This window comes from Hyperolius riggenbachi, chromosome 4 (assembly GCF_040937935.1).
Source record: "Hyperolius riggenbachi isolate aHypRig1 chromosome 4, aHypRig1.pri, whole genome shotgun sequence".
NCBI classification, from domain to species: Eukaryota; Metazoa; Chordata; class Amphibia; order Anura; family Hyperoliidae; genus Hyperolius; species Hyperolius riggenbachi.
The window spans coordinates 130,468,101-130,492,256 of record NC_090649.1 but is presented as its reverse complement, the minus strand read 5'-3'; the positions used below and the strand labels follow the sequence as shown (position 1 = coordinate 130,492,256).

The following is a 24,156-nucleotide window of genomic DNA, read 5'->3' as shown; positions in this document are numbered from 1 at the left end:
CATTCTGCTTTGAGCAAGACAGAAGGTAACAAAGACTGCAATAGCTGCAGCTGCTTAGAGGCGCAAAAAAAACACAGCTTCTTCAGTGCCCCGCAATATAAAACTACCCGTATTTTTCAGACTATAAGACACTGCTGACTATAAGACGCATTATTGAAACGATTGTAGCGCTAGTGCATATGGTTGAAATTGGCAGCAACAAGTTAATATAGAATCCGTCACTTTATATCAAAAACATATACAATAAAACTCATGCGCCTTTGCATATAAAATAAATGCACTTTTTAATAAAACTCATCAAGAAAATGAATCTGCACACAGGAATATGATACCAGCCTCGTTCTTGGCCACAAATCTGGACACATCAAAAAGTCCCAGGAACAGCTGCCTAGAATACTCTGCTGGAAAATATAACATGCATGCACATAGAAAGGTTAAAAAATTCCTCTGTCTTCCTTATATTGTTATTGCACGTAAATCCTTCAAAATTGCTCCAATCCGTGTTATAGAGCTTTCAAAAGTGTTCTCAACAATACAGTATACTATAAAATCTGTGTTTCCACAATCCATAAAGCTGAAAAGATATTCCACATAGGCTTAGCAATATATATTCTTCCGCGTTTTATTGATGACGCTATGTTTATTTGGAGAGGAAGTGAGAACAAATTAAAAGACTTTCTGGGATGGTTAAATATTAAAAACTACTATAACCTTGAATTTACCTGTGAGTACAGTAGCAGTACAGTTAATTTTCTGGATTTAAATATTTTTATTGATAGAGGGCAGATTAAAACTAAAACTTTTTTTTAAAAAAGTTGACACCAATAGTTTTATTTATTTTGACAGTTGCCATATGTTAAAATGGCTTATAAACATCCCAAAAGGTCAATTTATGTGCATAAGGCGGAATTGTACTGAAATTGAAGACTGACGAACAATCGGTCTTGTTAAGAGAGAGGTTTGTGGAGAAAAAATATGACAGTATTAAATTGGAACAAACATTAAATGAAGTAAGGTGTTCACAAGTCAGGAACGCCCTGCATTTGGATGAAAAGACACAGTGACTTCCCCCTCCCCCTACACACTTTTAGGGAAGAAAAAGTGAGTCGTATAGTCCAAAAAATACAGTATATCAGTCCTACGCAATTATGAGGCTTAAAGACCACCTGAAGTGAGAGGGATATGGAAGCTGTCATATTTATTTCCTTCTTAACAATACCAGTTGCCTGGCATCCTGATGATCTTTCATGCATCAGTAGCAGGGCTGTGGAGTCGGTCCAAAAATCCACTGACTCCGACTCCTCAGTTTAGGATTCCACCGACTCCGACTCCTCAACTCCGACTCCTCTAATTTGCATATTACAATTTTGTTGATTAAAAGTATGTAACATGAAATTCGTCTCTTAACTGCCAACGCTTAGGAATTTTACAAGACAACTGACGTGAGAAGGATATGTAGACTACTATATTTATTCCCTTTAGACTAAAACTAGTCCTTGGTAAGAGTACTTGTAAAAGGTACAAACCGGAACAAAGAACATCTATCAGGCCCTAGGCAATGTAAGTGTGGGTACATGTAAGAATGATGTGCAGGTACTCTGCAGGGGAATGAGGAGCTTCTTCCTCTATTACACATTCTTCATGCACAATCTGAACAAGGTTTATGGGTGATAGACAACACCTCTGTGTTCAATGTGCACAGCATTCTCAGTGGATTCCCTGCAGCTCTGTGGGGAGTGCATATGTAGACTATAGTATTACTGTGTAACAAAGTAAACCTGAGACAGATGAAATTAAAGTTTTATACATACCTGGGGCTTCCTCCAGCCCCCTTCAGGCTAATCAGTCCCTCGCTGTCCTCCTCCACCACCTGGATCTTCTGCTATGAGTCCAGGTACTTGAGCCAGTCGGGCGTAGTGCGCATGCACACACTCTGCCGACAGGAGCATACTACACCTGTGCAGCACTATTGCGCAGGGCAGAATGTTCCTGGCTGTGGGAGCGGCATGCGGCCGGACAGCGCTGACTGGCTGAATTACCAGGACTCCTAGCAGAAGATCCGGGTGGTGGAGGACAGCGAGGGACTGATTAGCCTGAAGGGGGCTGGAGGAAGCCCCAGGTATGTATAAAACTTTACTTTTCATCCGTCTCAGTTACCCTTTAATTTGTAGTCACCAAACCAAATTTTAACAACATATTAAATTATTTGATTTCATCAGCAAAGGGAGTGCATACATTTGCATAAACCAGCATCAATGCAGAATTATTTCCATCTCGTTGACCATCTCTATTAGTGACACAGCTACACATCAGGCTTTATTCTTACAGCATAGATGTTATTTAGTATAAGAGATTCCTGTGTACACATCATATATACAGTCACAATCAGATATGTATATCTGACCTTAAAAATACGGGGACTGCTTTATTGAAGCAGCACAAGTAACTGATTTTGATTGGTTTATTTCATTTTTGTGGACTAAGCACAGCTATTACTGTATAGATACTGTATATATACATTGTTTTTAATGACTTATCTGAGAAATAGAACATTTTATCATATTTTCTATTTTAATTACAGTTACAAATTCATTAGGAGTCGGAGTCGGTGCATTTTTTCCCGACTCCGACTCCAGGCACCCAAAATTGCCCGACTCCACGACTCCGACTCCACAGCCCTGATCAGTAGTGGCTGAATAGCCTACCTGAAACAAGCATGTGGCAAACATCTGAACTGCATGCTTGTTCAGGGTCTATGGCTAAATGTATTAGAGGCAGATCAGTAGGAAAACCAGAAAATGAGCATTGTTTAAAAAGGTATGTGGAGCAGAAAAAAAACCCAAAACCAACACTTACCTGGGGCTTCTATCAGCCCCCTGTAGCTGTCATGTCCCGCACCGTCCTCCTCTGATCACCTGTTCCCCGCCGCCGGTCCCAGTGTAATTGATCCAGATGATCAACTGCGCACTCGCTTCCGCTGCTTCATTGGGAGCTTACTGCGCAGTACAAGAAAACTTTGTACTGCGTCTGCGTAGTAAGCTCCTGGAGATGCGAGCTGGAGCGAGCATTATTTGTCTTGTTAGACGAATAATAGACCGGTGTCGGGGGCAAGAGACCGATGATTGTAGGAGGACGGAGCGGGACATTACAACTGCAGGGGGCTGATAGAAGCCCTAGGTAAAGGTGCCCATACACTCGTCAGATTGGCAGCAGATAGATAAGAAATGCATCTGATGATCTATCTGATGTGTTTTTAGAATATTTTTTACCAGGATAGAATTCCAATAGATTTCAGTTTGAAATCTATTGAAATTTGATATGATGGCATTTTTTTGCCATCAGATTTCCATTAATGCCAATGCATACTGATAAGCAATCTCATCAGATCGACCTAAATTTTCCACCCTGCCAGTTCGATGGAAATCCATCAAAATCGATCAAAATCGGCCATCGATCGGTCGATTGGCCAACCGATTTGCGATCGATCGGTCGGCCAGAAAATCGGCCGAGTGTATGGGCCCCTTAACTGTCAGCTATTGTTCTTTTATCTGATCCACAGAACCTCTTTAATGGAAAATGAATATGGCGACCTACATATATCCCTCTCACTTGAGGTTTCCTTTAACTCTCCTCCTCATTTACCTAATAACCAAATACTAATAAAAATGGCAGTAGGTCACAGGTGTCCAAAAATCCAAATAAATACCGGCAGTACTCTACCATGTGTATTCTCTAGAGAAGTTTATCTGTGCTACAAAAATGAGCGCTTTCACCCGATTGGATGCCATGTCCTATCCCTTTACTAAAAAGGTATAATACCTCAGGCTCAAGTCCCTTTATACCAGGGCTTACGCTGTTTCAAGCAAATTCTTTTATTTCCTGCTGTTTTAGAAACTGTATTTTTATCTGAATGCTTGATTCCATAATCCTTCACAGAGACCCCAGTGAACAAAAATATCACCCAATTTTTGATCAGAAGCACAAGATTAAATCATTTTCAGCCATTGCACATCTTTCACTCTGCATTACTTTTCCTTTTATTTAGAATTATTTTTTTCTCTTGGTTGCCAGATTTTCAGAAACAGCAAAACTATCTACAGCAGAGCAATCTGGGAACTCAGCTAAAAATAGCAGTCCGCAGAGAGGGGAAACTGCTTTAGTTCACATGGATTCTGGATGGGTAGCAACTTCAGGGGGGAGGAATAGCTGGGTTAGATGATTGCAGACATGTTAGTGCACGTGTTCTGGGTGGAATTTGCAGAAAGGAGGATCCAGTAGTGTGATTGGAAGAGGGACTCCAATCTGGGAAACACACACAACCCATTTATAGACATGAGCTGTGACAGGGTGCAATGTATAGAAGTTCCGTGTATACGTCACACAGGACCAGCTAGCTGGCTCAGCAACAACATTACTTCTAATGCATTCGTTTCATTAATCAGGTGATGCCTAACTGCTGGAAAATATCAGCAACTGAGGCATATCAGACACAGAAACAAATACAACTAGCAAAGAAACGCACACTTGTGAAGAGGTAAAAAAAACAAACATTCACATAGGTCCTTGGAATCCAGAAGCATCCTAAGGTATTTCGTTAATAAGCTTAATAATTAATTCTTAGTCACAAAGGTCTTCGAACTCCCTAACTACACACAAGGTATTTCTGCCTGATCTCTGCTTTGCAAAAAGTAAACACTTGAATAAAGATGGTCAAGAAGATGAAAATGTAAAATTGATACAGGATTATATAAATGTACGCAGCTTCAAAAATTGACCAATTGGATTGCTTAATTTTCAAGCTGCACTAGTCCAATTGGTCTATTTTCACTGCACTTTTCTACTGCTTAAAGGCTGCCATACACTGGTCAATTGCCTCCAGATCGACCAGCAGATAGATCCCTCTGTGATCGAATATGATCAAAGAGGGATCTATTGGCTGCCTACACTGCAAACAGATTTTGAATCGATTTCACTATGAAACCGATTTACAATCTGTGGAGCTGCTGCTGCTTCCGCCCCCTGCATACATTACCCGATCCAGCCGGCGCGAGTCCCCCAGTCTCCGCTGTCTCTTCTCCGCTCCAGCTTCACTTTACTTTCTGTCCGGGGAAGTTTAAACAGCAGAGGGCGCAACTTCCTGTCGGGACAGGAAGAAGTAAAGCCTGCCGGAACCCAGCGGAGAAGGAACAGCGGGGATACGCGCCGGCCGGATTAGGTAATGTATTGCTGCTAGCGTCGGTCGGACATTCGAACGACGCTATCGACGCACTCCCGACCCGCCGGCGATAGAGCGAATTCTTCTGCGCGGACAGATCGACGGGAACAATCGATTTCAGACAGAAATAGATCGTTCGGTCAGTGTTTGCGCAACAATTTCACATCAGATTTGATCACAGTGATCGAATCTGCTGTATAATCAACGGAAATAGTATAAGTGTATGGGCCCCTATTCACAAATTAAAGGATACCAGAGCCCAAACACAGATGAGGAAACGAGGGGAGCAGGCATGTATGGTGAGCTGTCCTGAAGCTCACTGCTCCCCCGTTCTCCTTTCTGCCCGCTTGTTTAGCTGCAATTGCCCCGTCTTCTGGTCGGCTGGATCGGGAGCATGGTGGTTTTTTGGCTGGGCTGCATGCATGCTATGGCAGCTCACCATACATGCCTGCTCAACCCCTTTCTCATCTGTGTTTGGGCTTTGATATCCTTAAGTTTAAACTCTTTCTAATCGCCAACTACAACCAGCAACCAAACCTCTGACATGCAACTGTAACCTCCTCCCCAATGGTAACCCCTTCCTAACCCATGGTAACCCTTTATGAACGCCTAACCTTAACCTTCTAACACTACAATGTAATGTTACCCTACCCTAAGGGGAGGGTTAGGGTTAGGTATCAGGAAGAGATTGGTCTTGAGTTAGGGAGGTTATAGTTAGGACTAGGCAACCTGAAAGGAGTGAACATCAAGGGAATAAACGGCTGCAAACTGCTGTTAAAGGGGAACTGAAGTAAGAGGTATACAGAGGCTGCCATATTTATTTCCTTTTAATCAATACCAGTTGTCTGGCAGCCCTGCTGGTCTATTTCTCTGCAGTAGTATCTGAATAACACCAGAAACAAGCATGCAGCTAGTCTTGTCAGATCTGACTTTAAAGTCTGAAACACCTGATCTGCTGCATGCTTGTTCAGGGGCTATGGCTAATAGTATTAGAGGCAGAGGATCAGCAGGGCTGCCAGGCAACTGGTAATGCTTAATTCTCTCTTCAGTTCCCCTTTAAGCATACGGGAAACCTATCGGCACCCCCACCTGAATCCAAATTTCTAACTAGAACTTCTGAACCAATCGTACTCTAATAAACTGCTTTGCGGATTCTATTGCTTCCAATACATTGCACCTGAACAAAGCTCAATATCTTTATACAGCACTAGTGCTGATTTTTTACGTGCCGGTTTACACTGCCATAAAAATTGGTCCGTTCAGTTGAACTGAACAGACTGGATCCTGACGAAGGTGGCCAGATATTAGGTTAATAAATACGATCGGATCAGATCGCTCTGTTGGAACGGATCTGTTCGGTCTGTTCCACTATACGGACCGCAAATTGGAGGTGGGAGAAACTTTTTCTGATTGACAGATGCATTTCATTGACCGCACACTAATGGCCCATACCCACGGGCTACATTTGTGGCCTGTCGCTAGCACACGTGAGCGTGTGCGCAACAGGCCGGCGACAGCTCGTCGCCAGGTCCCTCCGCATACACACGGCGGAGGGACCTGGCAACTGATGTGAAGGAAGCTGTCGCTGATGTTCCTCCCCCCGCCGGAAGCTCAGTGTATTCCCTGCTGGTTGCTGTCGCTAGTCCGCATACCTACGCGGACTAGCGACAGTTGCGACAGAGTTGCGGCGGCAACTGTCGCCAGGCGATTGACCGCGCCAATCGCCTGGCGACAGCAGCGACGAGCGACGGTTCGGGGTGCACGCCCATGTTGCGCCTCATACTCACGCGGGCGACCTGTCGCCGCAACACGCGCGCGCAGCGTGCTGCGGCGACAATTGTAGCCCGTGAGTATGGGCCATAACAGAACGGATTAGAAAAACTGCTGCCTTTTAAAAATTGATCCATTTGGACAGATCACTTTTTACACAGATCTTTTTTATATGGCAGTGTGAACCAAGCCTTACTCTTTACTAAATGTTGCAATCTGTCAGCTGTTCCCTTTGCATTGAACAGGATGTTACAAACGATCCCGGCAAATGATTAATTTATCCCATGGAAGTTTGTAGAGGATGAAGACAGCGGCTCAGGAACAAGCATGCTGATGTGTAACTAGTGGGGGCTCTGTTCCTTCACAGGTACATAGAGTGGACAGGCACATGTGAAATGTCAATGTGAAGACACTTAACACAAAGCCCACACTTCCTCTTTAAGCATTTTACACCTCAGTTTACATGACACATCCAAGCTTCCAGTTCAGACCCATGTGATTACTAATCACCCTCTGAAATCTCTCCCTCTTCATCTGCTCTGTGTACAGCCCTCCTCAGCAGGCATTGCTTCAGTGGTCACATTCTGCAGAGTGTGCCAGATATTGTGCTGTGACAGCATGAAATGTCACAGCAGGTCAGTGAGACAAAGAGCCACAACTGCACAGTGCTGTGCCTTGGAGAAGCTATGCTCTAGCTAGGGGCCAGGTTTCCATCTTTTACAGAAAGCAGGCTCCATACAAAACTGGGCTAAACTGATTGGGCAATGCCAAAGGGAACACGTGACACAAGATCAGCTTCAGGCCCCTTTCACACTGGGATGTTGCGTTACCCTGTTTTCACCACAAGTAACGCAACACCAATGAAAGTCTATAGGGCCTTTTATACCGCGGCACTATGTGATGGAAGTGAGGTTTTCACCGCACTGCTGACGTGAGCAAAACAGCTCATTGGGGGCTGGCTTGTGCAGTGGACCGGAAGTCAAGCAAGTCTATGGCGATGCAGATTTTTTTCAAATGTTTGCGTCGGTTATGCGGTACGCATGCACAGGAAAACATTTTTCAATACACTTCCGCGCAATTTGGATTTCCGCCACAGGATGTGAGCGCTAGAGAACCTCACTTCCTGCTTGGCTTATGGCACACCACTCGAGTCACTGTGATCTCCTGGATCCCTCTTTGCCGTTTCCGCTGTGATCCTGGCTTTTAATCGCCAGTTTTAGGCAGCGTTTACAAACAAAAAACATGGCCGTTAACCAGGAAGTTTCTCAGCATGGGCAGCTCCCTCTCCCCTCAGACAAGCTGAAATTGAGATCAAAGACCAGTCTGTTAGGGATAACCAAAGCACACACACAGAGCCTGCAGGGGGCATGCATAACTTCTCCCCATCACAGCAGAGGCAGTGCATTCCTCTCTGGGTCGACAAAGCTTGACAAAAAAAAAAAAAAAAAAAAAAATTATATATATAATATATATATATATATATATATATATATATATATATATATATATATATATATATATATATATATATATATATATATATATATATATATATATATATATATATATATATATATATATATATATATACATATACAGTGCAACTAGAAAAGGCTGCAGTACTCCAGACCACATTAGAACAAGTATAGGAACTTATAGGATAGAAGAAATGAGGCTGAAAATTGTTACAGCATCTGTTTAAGAAGGCCAACTTCTGTTTTGCATAGTTTTCTGCAAGAGGGCTTTTTGGTCCTTTTTAGCCTCTTAGGCCTTGTTTACATTATACAGTGCTATCGCAAGCACTGAGCGATTTATAGAGCGCTTTTGTAAGTTCTTTTCTAAGCGCTTTTGCTGAACGATTAATTTAGACACTCAGGAAGTGAACTCTTTGACCCGAAAATGAATAAATAATGTATTTATTCATAAAAGCACTCGAGAAATCACAATACAAAGCGCTTTTTCAAGCACTTTGCGATTTCCCTATACCTTCGCATACCTGGTACAGGTAGGGCGTTTGAGATTTAAAAAAAAAAAAAAAAAAAAACACGAAACGCTCAAAATGTGAACAGTCTCATAGGAAATCATTGCACAAGCGCTTTTAAAGAGATTTCTAAAATCGCCAGTGGTTATAAAAAAAATAAAAATCTAAAACGCTCATAGGGCTTGATTCACAAAAGCGTGATAACTGTTATTACAGCAGTTATCACGTGATCTGCCGCATGCGAAGGTTTGCATAAACAACCGCTTGCGTGATCACTCGCGTTGCGGTCCAGAGCAGAGCCGAGGGCACAGGACTGCTGCAGGGGGCTGGTAATAGCCCCAGGTAACTGAAAGTCCCCCCCCCCCCCCCCCCCGGTTCAGTTAAGGTTCCCTTTAAATTCCTGAGTGTCATCAGGAAGGGGGCAGGAAGAAAAAAAAATTGCCAGACCAAAGCGTTTAGAGATGCGCTTAAAGCGCAAATCGCTCTAAAAGCACAGGGAAAAGCGATCACAAAAACGATCAGCGCTTGCGATTTATAATGTGAACAAGGCCTAACACAGGGATATGTATGTTTCCTTTTAAACAATACTAGTTGCCCAGCAGTCCTGCTGATCTCTTTGGCTAGAGTTGTGACTGAATCACACCTGAAACCAGGGACGGATCTAGACCAAGTTGCCCCAAGTTGCGCCTGGGGCAAGGTCAGGTTTTGGTGCCTAAACTGCCATTCCCCATCCACATTTTGCCGCCTTTTTAAGAATTCAACAAACTGCGCCTGGGGCAAGAGACCCGCTTGCCCCCCCCCCCCCCCTAGATCCGTCCCTGCCTGAAACAAGCACGCAGCTAATCCAGTCTGACTTAAGTCAGAGCACCTGTTCTGCAAAGCTTGTTCAGGGGCTCCGGCTAAAAGTATTAGAGACACAGGATCAACAGGAGAGTCAGGCAACTGGTATTATTTTAAAAGGAAAAACTCATATCCTTCTCAGTTTAGGTTCCCTTTAATGTATTTGTGTGTCTAGCACAGAGGAATGTGTCACTGACAGTAGCAGTTAGACCATTCCTCTGGTATGTGGGACTGTTGTAACTTGTCAAGAAATTTCTATCAAGATAACAAAAATTGCAGGGAAGGACATAACCTAGACAAGCACAGAAAGCAGAACTAAGAGAAGGCAAAGTGAAACAGTTTATGACACAACATGTGTCTACATTCGGAAAGTCTGCAGGCCGTTGTATCCAATCTCTGAAATTCTACTTTAGACTGTTATATTTCAATTCAATTCAATGTCATCTGCCTTAGAGTGTGCAGCCAACAAGCTACATTCTTACTTACAGTATTAATATGTTTGCAATGCATTTCCAGTGCATTTCACCCCCAAAAGTTAAACATTGTAAAAAGCAAACATGCATACAAAGTGGCATTTTTTAAACAAGCACACAAAAATTGCATTGTGCATGAATGAGCCCATTGACTAGTATAAGCGGTCAGCTGTAAAGCAGTTCAGCACTGCAAAAAATGGATTAACTCTCAAATTGCTTTTCTTTGCAACAGTACTGTTGTGTACTCTGTTTGGAGTACTGTTGCCATTAGCCTGCAGAGACTCCCACCTTGCTTCAGTTGCTTGGCAACACAGGGCAGGAGCTCATATTTCTTATTTTCAGCACATGGGATAAATCATTGACTCAGCAAACGCTGACACTCCTGTCTGCCAGCTTCGCTTAGAAACACTGCGATATGTATTTATATGAACACAAAATCAATGTAAACTGGATTTTACTAAAAAAAAAAAAAAAAAAAAAAAAAAAAAAAAAAAAAAAAAAAATGGCATTTTCTTTTAAAAATCTCATGCCAGTGATAGGGCAAGTGCTGCAACAGTGGAACCCTGTGGGGGCGATTTCACAGCTTCACTACCTGCAACATTTTTGCCACAATCCCAGAGTGATTCAAGGTAAATCATAATTTCTCCAGGAATTGGGCTGATCAGGGCTGTGGAGTTGGTACAAAAATCTTCTGACTCCAACTCCTCAGTTTATGAAACCACCGACTCCAACTCCAGGTACCCAAAATTGCTCCGATTCCACAGCCCTGCTGCTGATCGCTACAGGAATTGCCCGCACAAGCAAATAAAGCTTGTATGCTGCTGGAGAGCGCCCTATATAGTCTGACACTCGGACTCCCGTGCAATACAGAGAACGTGTGATTATTTCAGTGACTTTTGCCACTACATAGTGTACTTGTCCAGCAGCATTTTAAACTGCTCACATTTTGTCAGTATATGCAAGAACCAAGTCCAACGAAGGCATATTAGCCGAAAGCTTGACGTGTATTCATCTCTAAGTTAGCCAATAAATGGTATCTTCCTGATTCAAAACTCCTTGCTTTTACTGATGGCTAACCCAGTACAATACCCTACTGCTTCTAAACTGCTCAATAAAAGTGTTAAAACAAACTAGACATGCATGGGCAGCACGGTGGCATTGTGGATAGCACTCTCGCCTTGCAGCGCTGGGTCCCCAGTTCAATCTCAGCCAGGGCACTATCTGCACAGAGTTTGTATGTTCTCTCTGCGTCTGTGTGGGGTTCCTCCAGGCACTTCAGTTTCCTCCCACATACCAAAAACATAGATAAGTTAATTGGCTTCCCCCTAAAAAAAAATAAAAAGAAATGGAAAAATGTGGCCCTAGACTATGATGGACATATGACTATGCTAGGAATTAGATTGTGAGCCACTCGGAGGGACAGTTATATGATAAGAATATACAGGCTGCAGAAAATTGCAGCGCTATATAAATACTAAATGATAATAATAATAATAATAATAGATTATCTTTGTATCGTCAACCACAAAAGTTATATGGACAACCTTGTGTAACTTTCTAATTACCGGTATATAAACTATAGATGAATTATATTTACAAGGGAGGAAGTACACTTGTGTCTGTGAGAAACAAAGATGATGCAAGCGTTTTTCAGCACGAGAAGTGCGTTTGTCAGCGTTTTAATGCAGGCTTTTCTGTTACAGTAGCAAGTGATTTTCAAAGAGGTATCACATGCATTGTAAGGAAAAGTAGTGCAGGTTGTTTTTTTTTTTAGCGCTATACACAATTGCACATGGCTCATTAAAGGGATACTGTAGGGGGGGTCGGGGGAAAATGAGCTGAACTTATCCGGGGCTTCTAATGGTCCCCCGCAGACATCCTGTGTTGGCGCAGCCACTCCCCAATGCTCCGGCCCCGCCTCCGGTTCACTTCAGGAATTTCTGACTTTAAAGTCAGAAAACCACTGCGCCTGCGTTGCCGTGTCCTCGCTCCCGCTGATGTCACCAGGAGTGTACTGCGCAGACACAGACCATACTGGGCCTGCGCTGTGCGCTTTTGATGACATCAGCGGGATCGAGGACACGGCAACGCAGGCGCAGTGGTTTTCTGACTTTAAAGTCAGAAATTCCAGAAGTGAACCGGAGGCGGGGCCGGAGCATCGGTGAGCGGCTGCGCTAGCACAGGATGTCTGCGGGGGACCATTAGAAGCCCCGGGTAAGTTCAGCTCATTTTCCCCGACCCCCCTACAGTATCCCTTTAAAGTGAATCTGAAGTGAACTTTAAATAAAAAAACCCAGATACTTACCTAACAAGATAGAAGGCTCTGGGTCCTATAGAACCTTCCCGTTCCCCCGCAGGCTCTATCGTTTAAATCTCCCGCCGCTGGAGGCTTCGTAAATCTACGGGAGCTCCCGAAGATGGGCGGCTCTGTACTGTGCACGTGTGGGATAGGGCGCTCCCACGTGCGCAGTAGGGAGCAGCCCATTTTTGGGAGCACTCGGCACACCTCTGAAGCCCACCCGCAGCGTAAGCGAGCAGTCTCCGACCAATTGGTTGGAGACTGTTAGCGGGGGGGAACAACGGGACGAGGAGAGGAACGGGAAGGCTCTATAGGACCACCCAGAGCCTTCCCACTGCTTAGGGGAGTTTTTTTTGTATTATTATTATTATTATTATTATTATTATTATTATTATTATTATTATTATTATCACCACTTTAGACTCCCTGTAAAACCCAGCTGCCCCATAGGAAAGCATTACTTGCGTTTTTACATTGCAGCAAAACGCCTGCATTTCACTACGTATGACCTCTGCCTGAAAGATGCTACAAAAGACTGAAAAGCCTTCAAACAATACTGTGTAACAACTATAGAAACAAGTAACATCTTCTTTGTCATTACTGTTGTACAATTATGCAATGGAAACGCACCTCTGAGAAGCGAGAAAAACTGCCCTTGTGAGCACAACTATTACCGCAGAGGAATGTGTGCCAGACTAGGAAAACCAGTTGGGGAAACTGGAGAGGATTAAGGACTCAGCTCCATCTGAGACCTTCTGTATACTGGGAGTAATTGACATGATATCAGGGAGGGAATGTGAGTTCAGCAGCTGTTCCCAGGACCCCAGTGACTGCACTTCAGCTGCACAGAGCTATGATTGTCACTGACACTCGCACAGCTGCACAAGCAGCCTCAGAAAGATGGCATGCAGTTCCTGAATTACCCTCACCAGCACTTCAGGGCGGAGGTCACATGCAGAAACATTACAGCTACCACAGTGCCAAGCACACTGACCTAATGGCCATTACTAATCTACTCTGGAGACAGCTCTGGCAGCGTTTACACACACCCACCCACCGCCTAGACACAAGCAGTCATAGCGTCCGCCTTCATCTCACATACTAAACATTCAGCAATACAAGGGAGTAACAATAATGCTGGCGTTAAAGACTCAAACATCAGAGCATCATTAACAAAACCATATGCAGCCATGGACAATAAAATATGAAAGCATTGGGGAGATTTCACCCAGTCATACTGTGAAAGTGGACCCAAACTAAACATTTTTTTAATTCAAAATATTTAGTTGCACCACTCTGACACATACAAAGATAAATAAACACTCCTTCAAGCCTATGAGCATTTCAGTGCATGCTTTTCACCCTTCTCTTTTCATAACTAGGGTTATACAGGTGGCAGCCATTAGCAATTCCTCCTTTGCCAGACACCACCTACTCCACCAGTTTGCCAGATTCTGTCCCGGCAATATGAAAGGAAGGGAGGGGGGTTCCTCCATTAAATGTAAAATATTTTATATTTGTCATCATGCAGCTGAAAAAAGGCTGCTATTTATGATTACAATTTAGAAAATAGATTTTATTTCTGAAATCTTGTATTTTTAATTTGGGTCCACTTTAATAGATAAGAACAGCTTGGAAACTATCACTAGTATGTAGCACGAGGCATCCCTCCTGGCCATATAGGAGAAAACACAAAATTTGGGGATTAGGTACTCCCCTCCCAAGCAATAAACATGCATGAAGAACAGTGGTAGTCTAGCGCTGCATTTTGCTAAAATCTATTGAAAATTGATCAAGGCTTCTCCAATCCTCTTCTACCTCACCATGTCCCTCTCCTTCCTCATGGATGTGCAGGTGCAAGTATGGCCGGCATCAGCACAACAGTGGTCTTGGACAGGAGTGTGTCTGTGTAAACATATTTGATAAGCAGGGCTGCAGAGTCGGTACAAAAATCCACCAACTCCGACTCCTCAGTTTAGGATTCCACCGACTCAGACTCCTCGACTCAGACTCCTCTAATTTGCATATTACAATCTTGTTGATTGAAAGTATGTAACATGAAAATCGTCTCATAACTGCCAACGCTTAGGAATTTTAAAGGACGACTGAAGTGAGAAGGATATGGAGACTGCCATATTTATTCCCTTTAGTCATAGACTAAAACTTGGTAAGAGTACTTGTAAAAGGTAAAGACCAAAACAAAGAATATCTATCAGGCCGTAGGCAATGTAACTGTGGTACATGTAAGAGTGATGTGCAGGTACTCTGCAGGGGGAATAAGGAGATTCTTCCTCTATTACACATTCTTCATGCACAATCTGAACCAGTGGATTCCCTGCAGCTCTGTGGGGCGTGCATATGTATGTGTAACAAAGTAAACCTGAGACAGATGACATTTTTATACATACCTGGGGCTTCCTCCAGCCCCCTTCAGGCTAATCAGTCCCTCACTGTCCTCCTCTGCCACCTGGATCTTCTGCTACGAGTCCAGGTACTTGAGCCAGTCTGGTGTGGTGTGCATGCACACACTCCGCCGCCGGGAGCGTACTACACCTGCTCAGCACTATTGCGCAGGTGCAGAACGCTCCTGGCTGTGGATGCGGCCGGACTGCGCTGCCTGGCTGAATTACCAGGACTCATAGCAGAAGATCCAGGTGGTGGAGGTGGACAGCGAGGGCCTGATTAGCCTGAAGAGGGCTGGAAGAAGCCCCAGGTATGTATAAAACTTCTTTTCATCCTTCTCAGGTACCATTTAATTTGTAGTCATCAAACCAAATTTTAACAACATATCAAATTATTTGATTTCATGAGCAAAGAAAGTGCATACATTTGCACAAATCAGTATCAGTGCAGAATTATATCCATCTCATTGACCATCTCTATTAGGGCTGGTTCAGACGGGCGTTTTTGTGGCGTTTAACGCAGCGTTTCAGACGCAGCGTTTTTTGGGATCTACTGCCATCCCATGCAAGTGAATGGGAGCGTTTAGAGCTGGCTTTTGCAGGCTTTCATGAAAGCCTGGCAGTAGATCCCAGCGTTGCGTCTAGTCTCAAAAGCAACATGCTGCTTTCAGAGGCAGTAAACGCAAGGAAACAATAGCAGAGACCAGAACTGCTAGCCTTGAACGCTTTTCAAAAGCTAGCTTTTAAACGCTGGCGTTTAAACGCTGGCGTTTGAACGCAATGCCAAGCAAAAGCTCAGCAGACGCCCGTGTGAACCAGCCCTAAGTAACACGGCTACACATCAGGCTTTATACTTACAGCATAGATGTCATTTAGTGTATATATAAGTGTTTCCTGTGTACACATCATATATACAGGCACAATCAGATGTGTATATCTGACTTTAAAAATACGGGGACTGCTTTATTGAACCAGCACAAGTAACTAATTTTGATTGGTTTATTTCATTTTTGTGGACTAAGCACAGCCATTATTGTATGTATAATTTATGATGACTTATCTGAAAAATAGAACATTTTATCATTTTTTCTATTTTAATTACAGTTTGAATTCATTAGGAGTCGGAGTATTTTTTCCCAACTCCGACTCCAGGCACCCAAAATTGCCCCGACTCCACAGCCCTGTTGATAAGTCCTTGTTGAATAGGTTTGGAGAGTTTCAGCGCTAGAAAAGTGAGGCCGAGCAGGATGAGGGAAGCCTCTGGCTTATCCAGAGGCTTCCCACTACTGATGTATTTATTTTTTTTATGTTTTTTCCCCAAAATGTACACATTAGAAGAAGATCTGCAAGGGTAAAAAAAAAAAAAAAAAAAAAAAAAAAAAAACCCTCTGTGGGGTTCTTACCCAAGGTGGGGGAAGCCTCTGGATCCTAATATGGCTTCCCCCGTCCTCCTCAGTCCCAGCGATGTCAGCCTGCCGGGTTCCAGGATCACAACAATCCTGGGTGACCCTCACACAGGCGCAATAGCGGCATTCATTCAGGCTCAGGCACAAATAGCCGAGCCTGATCCAATCCACTCTACTGTGCAGCCGCAGACAACGCGCACCTGCGCAGTAGAGCTGATCCGATCGAGCTCGGCTATTTCCACGGGAGCCCAAATGAAAGCTGCTACTGCGCAAGTCTCACAGATGATTGTTATTATACTGGAGTCTAGCACGGCTGACAAGCGTGTCCGGAACGGAAGAGGATGGGGAAACCCTCATCGTGATCCAGAAGCTTCCCCCATCTGAAGTAAGTACCCCCTTAAGGCTTTTTTTTCCCCTACAGTGTCTCTTTAAGACTTATACACACTGGCATATTTGTAGTTAGTAACTGACCAGACAGAAATGCCAAATCAATGTACTCAAATGTACGATAATTCTTCTATTCAATCCTTTGTTCCCACATCGAATTGCTCTGCACTGCATGCCTTGCGTTATTGCCAATGGATCAGTCGCACCACACTGCTAATGCGCCAATGTGAACGTACAATATAGATTATACTTTCCTCAGCAACGCACCACTGAGAATGTAGCCTCAATGTTTTTATAAAACACTAGGGGACTTGGTTCTAGGTCTGTCCAGCATGTCGGTTCGCATGTGCTCGCCAGCAGATGCCTCGCGCACATGCCCGCCTGCATGCCCGTCCGCCTGTCCCCATTGTCATCCTGTCCAAACACAAGCACAGTAGCGCAAAACCACGGACAGGAGGATGACGACGCATGGACACTATGGGTTTTATTATATAGGATAACATTGACTATTAACAATCCACTCTTAGCAGTTTAACTTGGAGATCAGTAGAAGGCAGACAGCTGTGCTTTATACAGTACTCCTCAGAGGGTAGTGCTGGCACATAAGGTGAGTTATGTACAAGCTCTGAATCATAAGGAGAAGTTAGAAGAAGAAGGGGGCGGGTAGCAGGAACTATGAATCAGCCGGAGGGAACTGTGGTGAAATACAGGCTCACCCCGGATAAGGGAGGAGGGAAAGTCATTCTCAGTCACATAGAGAAGTCTGAGTTTGGAGTATAAATAAAGGAGCAAACAAACATAAAAAAAAATATGAGTGCAGCATTGAGAAAGCCCACAGCGGACTGAAGAGCTATTTACAACCCAACCAATGACAGGATTCCTTAAAGAACCCCTAAGGCTGATGAAGGCTGACCACATGCATCAGCATGCAAACAAGTGTTGACCTGTAAGATCACATGTTTGTTATTACAGTGTAGCAATAATTCCAGTAGCACAACTGTACAGAATAACTGCCACCTACTCACCCCCTGCATGTTTAGCTACTTAGGCATGGTTCACACATAAAAAAGGTGTCCAAACTAAGGCATTTGATGATGATTGAAAAACTCGATGCCAGCATGAACAAAGATAAAGGCACTACAAAGTTTTTTTAAGAAGTGAAACCTTTTCTAATAGACACTATGTCAAAGGAGGAAATACGACACTTGGTGACCCCCTTCAAGTATACTACATGGTATCTCAAGAGGACAAATTGCTAATACTTTAGGACAACTGGACTTTGGTGATTAGTAGATAAAACAGAACTGAACATACAGTCTTCCAAATTTGATATGGAGACTCAAGAGGAACTAGATAGGGAAATCAGAGAGTGGTAAAGGGAGGAGGGTGGGAGGGTAGTTCAGTTGGGGGTGGAGGGGGGGTTGAAACTTTGTCTATTCTACTCAAATAGTGCATGTTGCACAATCACCTGTTTGTATTTTCTTATGTTCAATGACCAAAATGGCTTGTAAAAATAATAAAAAACACCTGAGCAGAAAAAAAGGGGTCCTATCCTGTCAGTTGGCATCAGTTTTGCATTTGTTTCTATAGCTGTATCCTATACAATAAAATGCAAGTGTCCCTGCGTCATGGTTGTGTGTCCCTGGCTTTTAGTACTGAGCATGTGTGCAGCCAGAGCAGTTAGGACACAGGGCCGGATCTGACAGTTTGCTGTCTGTGGTTCACAGAGGTTTTCATTGCATTGTGGGAAATAACAGCTTTTTCCAACTGCCAAGCAAGTAGCTCCCTGTGTATATACTTCAGACAGTGGTGGGGGAACGAGCAAGCGGGACGCGTATGTGCGCGCATTGCGGGGGGGGTAGCGGCTGTGACCTAGCGCCCATTTTTTAACGGACGGGCCTTTTTACTAGTTCACACATAAAAGGTGTACATTTCTGGTCCAGTCAGGTAAAACTGATAGAAAACGGATGCAAAACTGACAGGACAGTACTGGACCAGATATGTGCAGATTTATGTGTGAACCAAGCCTTACTGAAGCATCATCACATAACAGCCAACCCTCGTAAAAGGCTCATATGCAATTTGCTTTTTCTCCTGAGTTTTTTTCTAGTTGATATGTTCATACCTTGGCAATAAAATGCTTTCTAAAGTGTATCAGTAAAGAAAAAAATTAAATAAAAATAAATAAAAAAAAAAAAAAAAAAAGTGCCTCAAAAGGAGTACTTACCTAAATAAAAGGGAATGATCCAGAGTCTTTCATTGGGCCGGTTCAGCACTGCGTCCACTGAAACACCATCGACAAGCCCTTGATGACGAGCATGTGCAATCATGCTGTGTTTTCTCCACCAGAGAGCACAGTGCTGCCCTGGGCCCACAGCTTTGGTCGGCTCAGCACTGGACGGTCCAGACACTTCTCTCTCCCGAGGAAAGTATCCATCTTATTAGTTTGCAAACCTCATAGGTTTGCTCTAACCAAGTTGTCAGGATATTTTTTTCCTGTGTCAGTATCCAGAGTCCACATCATACAAAGCTAAATGATGCTCCTTACACTGTAATGTACTGAGTTACAGTAGCAGGGCTGTGGAGTCGAAGACTCACAGCAATTTTGGGTACCTGGAGTCGGTAGATTCAATAAACTGAGATGTGCACTTCCGTACAAACCAGTAATTGAAAAACCAAGATAGACAAGAAAGTTGCATTAAAAATGTGTTCTAGGAACCAGGAAGAAGTAAGTGAGCAGTCGCTGAAAAATCTCAATAATCTCCTTTCAAAAGAAGGAAGTGCATGGTTGAGAAAGGGTATAATTAGAGGCCAATTCTATTTATTTAACAAGATGATATCTGTGTTAGAGGTTACTTGATAAATAGAAAAACCAAGGCCTGTGCCCTATAGACAGAAGATGCCCATGTCCTCCAGGCCCCCTCCTACAGACACGGGCAGCTTAAACCTCAGGGCTGTTTCCCACCAGGGCTGTGGAGTCGGGAGTCATTTTGGGTACCTGGAGTCGGAGTTGGTGGTTTCATAAACTGAGGAATTGGAGTCGGATGATTTTTGTACAAAATCCTCAGCCCTGTTAAGTATTAGACTAAGGAGTCGGAGTCCAGGAGTCAGAGCCATTTTGGGTACCTGGAGTCAGAGTTGGAGTCGGAGGTTTCATAAACTGAGGCGTTGGATTATTTTTGTACCGACTCCACAGCCCTGTTTTCCACTGCAAGCACTTTGATAAGTTTGTTGACTTGCATGAATTTGGCAAATCACAAGGTACAGTGGCAAAAAAATTGAAATTCTACTACTGTGTTTTGTTTCTGTGCTTGTTGCATTTTAGTGCGATTTGTCTCCGAGCTTCCATTGAGTGAAGCGAATTGGTATCTCCAAACGCAGTACAAAAATGCATGGAATCATACAAGTAGCCGATCCCATTGGTGACATGGCTGGGCTGAGGTTGACAGATGCATTGTTTGCCTATAGGCTAACAATATGTTCTCTTCCTATGCAGGGGTGGAGAATTGTGGGCATGATGTCACACATTGGCTGGGGTCAGTGGAGAGAATAATGCAATCCAGTGTGTTTACTCAGCCCTCGACCCCCATCAGCTTCTTGGCCAGGCAGATTGCTTTAGGCCAATGACACTTGAGAGGGGTCGAGAGCTGCTGAACACATGCTGGATTCTCAGCAGAGAACTGACCGCCTCTAGCGTGTACAGCCCCACTGCCTCGTCCTACAGACACAGAAAATCTGCCCACTAAAACTAGCCATACACTTCTGCACTGCCACCTGATGCAGGAAACCGATCAATTCCTCTCTGATTGGAATCAGAACACAGAGTGATTGATTCCTACCACACACAGCACATAGATATCCAATATATCGCAATGCTGCATGTTATGGATGGACAGCACAAACATGGGCAGCTTGGGTACAGTGTACCTCACTCAGACACAGGCAGCCTGGGAGTACTTTACCTCATATAGACATGGGCGACCTGGGGCTTCTGCCAGCCCCCTGCAGCCGCCCTGTGCCCAGGCCATCACTCAACGATCCTCTGGTCCCCCGCTGCGACTAAGTTTCGGTGTCGCTGACTTGCAAGTATACAGTAACTGCGCCGCACGTCCTCACTCCCGTCACCAGGAGCATCCTGTGCAGGACGTTCCTGGCGACGGGAGCGCGAATGATGATGTGCATGGCCACTGACTTGCAAGTCGGCAATACCAAAATTTTGCTGCGGCGGGACACCAGAGGATCGTTGAGTGATGGCCCAGGCACAGGGCGACTGCAGGGGGCAGGGGCTGGCAGAAGGTAAGTGAATTTTTTTTCTAAGTCCCTTCAGGTATCCTTTTAGGACTTCTAAGCCCCCCCCCCCCCCCCCAAAAAAAAAAAAATCATGTGTAATTGACATCCTTTGGTTGGCTGTGTCCCTGACCTCCAAATTATTCACAACCAAAAATTACTCCTGGGGCCAATAACTTACTACTCCAAACAAATGCACTGGTTATAATAACAGCTGAGTGCCAGCACCCAAATGAACTTGTTCAGGCCTGGACACCCTGTAAAGCACATATAGGTACAGGCAGTCTATACACCTCATAAAGACATTGGCTGTCCAGGGCCCTTATTCGATTCAGTTTTTCTCCTAAAGCCGTGTATACACACCTGACTTATGCTGGGAATACACGCTACGTTTATTCCCGCATAATCGAGCCGCTGGCTCGATTCCGGCGCGTCCCCGCGGGCGCCTCCTTATCTTTCACTCGTTTCTTCTTTTGTCCTGCCCGCCAGTATCGAGCGCGGAATCGATCTGGCGGGGTATCAGACACGTCGGAAATTATCAATCGAGCCATCAGCGGCTCGATTATGCGGGAATAAACGTACCGTGTATTCCCAGCATGAAGTCGGCTGAAGCGGCCGATAACCACCACCTCAGCCAACAATCAGGTGTGTGTAGAGCACCCGATTCCCCACCCACTAGCGATCCACTGGACGGACACCAATCCAATTCATGTCGCTCCCTCACCCGCTGAATATAGTTATGCATACGCCGCACCTCATCCCACATGGTAACACTGCGCATCATCAGCTACACAACTGAGACGCGTGTGTGCAGCATGACCCAGTGATCGCCCAAGGGGTTCAGGTGCTGATCCCCAATGGGTGACATGCTGGAAGTGTGTATGAGCTCTTAGTTTTCTCCCGATAGTTTCACAGTTTATCAATAACATTGTTATCAATAACATTGCCAGCAGCAAGCAAGAAAATACTCAAGATAATTTTGACAGTACTTTCTCACCTACTTTTTCAATTGCAAACTGCTGAAAAGTTGTTTTGTTTTTTTTTTAAACAAAAGCCGAAAAGTTATTTTTTGAAGATAACAAAAATATCTCCAAAGGTGAAAACTTAGGAGAAAAAGTTTATTGAATAAGTACCCTGATGCCCTGCAGCTTCGCCCGAGCACAGCCAGTCTACATTTCCTATGCTCCCTCTAATGCCCAGATGCTGGCAGGGTCTCTGGTACTCACTGCTTGAACATGGCCTCCATGTCCTTGATCTGCTTTCGGGAGAACTCCTTGAACTCTGTGTAGGGGTTGAAGATGGTGGTCCGGTTGGCTGGCACGGCGTTGCCTGCATTGATGTCACTTCTTCGGGTGAGTTTGGCACTCAGTTCGGAGTCGGCGCTGGCCGTGGCAGGCTTCTCCTCCCCGTTGTGATGCCCGTTGCCGTCCACCTCGCCGTCCACAGGCGGCTCCGCATCCTCCAGCACCAAGCGGCGCTGCAGCTTCTGGGCCAGCTCGTTCTCTGCCATGGAAGTGCAGCGGGAGGCAGCAGGCAGGCTGGCGGGCAGGAGGGGCGCTCCGAAGTGCTCGCTAACTTCCAGGAGAGCCGAGGATAAGGCTGCGGGGAGGGGCTGACAGCCTGGGGAGGAGAGGCGCACTCCCTCACTAACCTCACTCTGAATAGTTACTTCCACAGAGCCTCTGTCCTGAGACAGGTGCACTTCCCGGACAGCCGCTGAGAATGTGCCTGAACTGGCGGGACTAGAGGCGGAGATAATAAGTTCAATTTGGAGGAACAGCGCTTTATAAACAGTCTCCTATTTTTTTTTACCAGAATGCACTCCCTTTTCATTTTATTTTAAAGGAAACTGGAAGGGACTTAAAAAAAAAAAGTTTCACTTACCTGGGGTTTCTGCCAGCCCCCTGCAGCCGCAATGTGCCCACGCCATCACTCAACGATCCACCTGTCCCCTGCCCTGGCTAAGTTTCGGTAGCGCCTACTTGCAAGTCGATGGCCACTGCGCCTGCGTGGCTCTGGCCACGCCCGTTCTCATTTGTGCTCCTGTCGCCAGGAGCGTCCTGCGCAGTATGAGAAAACTTAGCCGCAGCGGGGGACAGGAGGATCGTTGATTGATGGCGTGGGCACATTGTGGCTGCAGGGGGCTGGCAGAAGCCCCAGGTAAGTGAAACTCCCTTCAGGTTTCCTCTAAAAGGTACCTGTAATCAGGATAGGAAACAAAAAAAGCAAGGTACTTGCCTCAACAGGGGGAAGCGCTTCCCCATTCTTTCTTCACCCCTCCTGTGCTGTACCTGAACCCTCTAAAGCATCCTTGACAATAAAGTTGAAGATTGCTCACGGCCGCACTCAGGGCCGGCTCTAGACTAAGCAAACTTGTGAGAAACCGGTCCCCCCCCCCCCCTCACCTGGGTCCCCCGATCTGCGCTCCCCCACCAGCTATCAAGCGCAGCAGCCGCGTAGTGATATCAGGCAATGGGTGGGGATGACTCACCTCTTTCACGATCCAGCGAGCGTTCCACTCTCGTCACGTCCTGCAATGCCGTCCACTAACAGGTACACTGCCATGGCCACAATTGTATAAAATAAAAGCACCTAGGCATGCAGGCTACTTTTACAAACATCTGTGAAATAATGGGTTGCCCTCTGAACTCATTACATTCCAGTGTGGTACCATGGTAGGATTCCACCTTTGCAATCAGGGTCGGACTGGGCCACAATAGTACAGTTTTTTCCCTTGGTGGGCCCCACCTCCAGGTCTCTGGTGCACCCCCCCCCCCCCCCCCCCTACTTGTCTGACAGAGCTCCAGTTGCTGCCTGCAGCACAAAAATTCTCTTCTCACTGCTGTAATCACTCATGCTGAGAGCAGTGGCGTAGCTAAGGAGCTGTAGGCCTTGATGCAAATTTTACAATGGGGCCCCCCAAGCACTCTATACATAACAATTGATACGACGCACCAAAACCTGTCAATGGCAACTACAGTGTCAGAGGTGCAAGAAGGGGATTGGAAATAGCTTGTTAATGATTACCACTGTTCAAAGTATCTATAGAAGTGATTATTATGTGCACAGGACCAATAGAGAGGTAATACTGTAGTT

The 24,156-nt window shown here is 44.9% G+C and overlaps 1 protein-coding gene across 1 annotated transcript in view; it reads right to left on the bottom strand.

The window, feature by feature from the left end:
• Positions 1 to 22,774, bottom strand: part of EFHD1 (EF-hand domain family member D1) — a 45,057-nt gene extending 22,283 nt beyond the window's left edge. The window contains exon 1 of the mRNA XM_068280674.1: positions 22,287 to 22,774. Within this exon, the coding sequence (XP_068136775.1) occupies positions 22,287 to 22,570 (284 nt within the window). The 5' untranslated portion in view covers positions 22,571 to 22,774. The remainder of the gene's footprint in view (positions 1 to 22,286) is intronic.
• Positions 22,775 to 24,156: the final 1,382 nt, after the last annotated feature.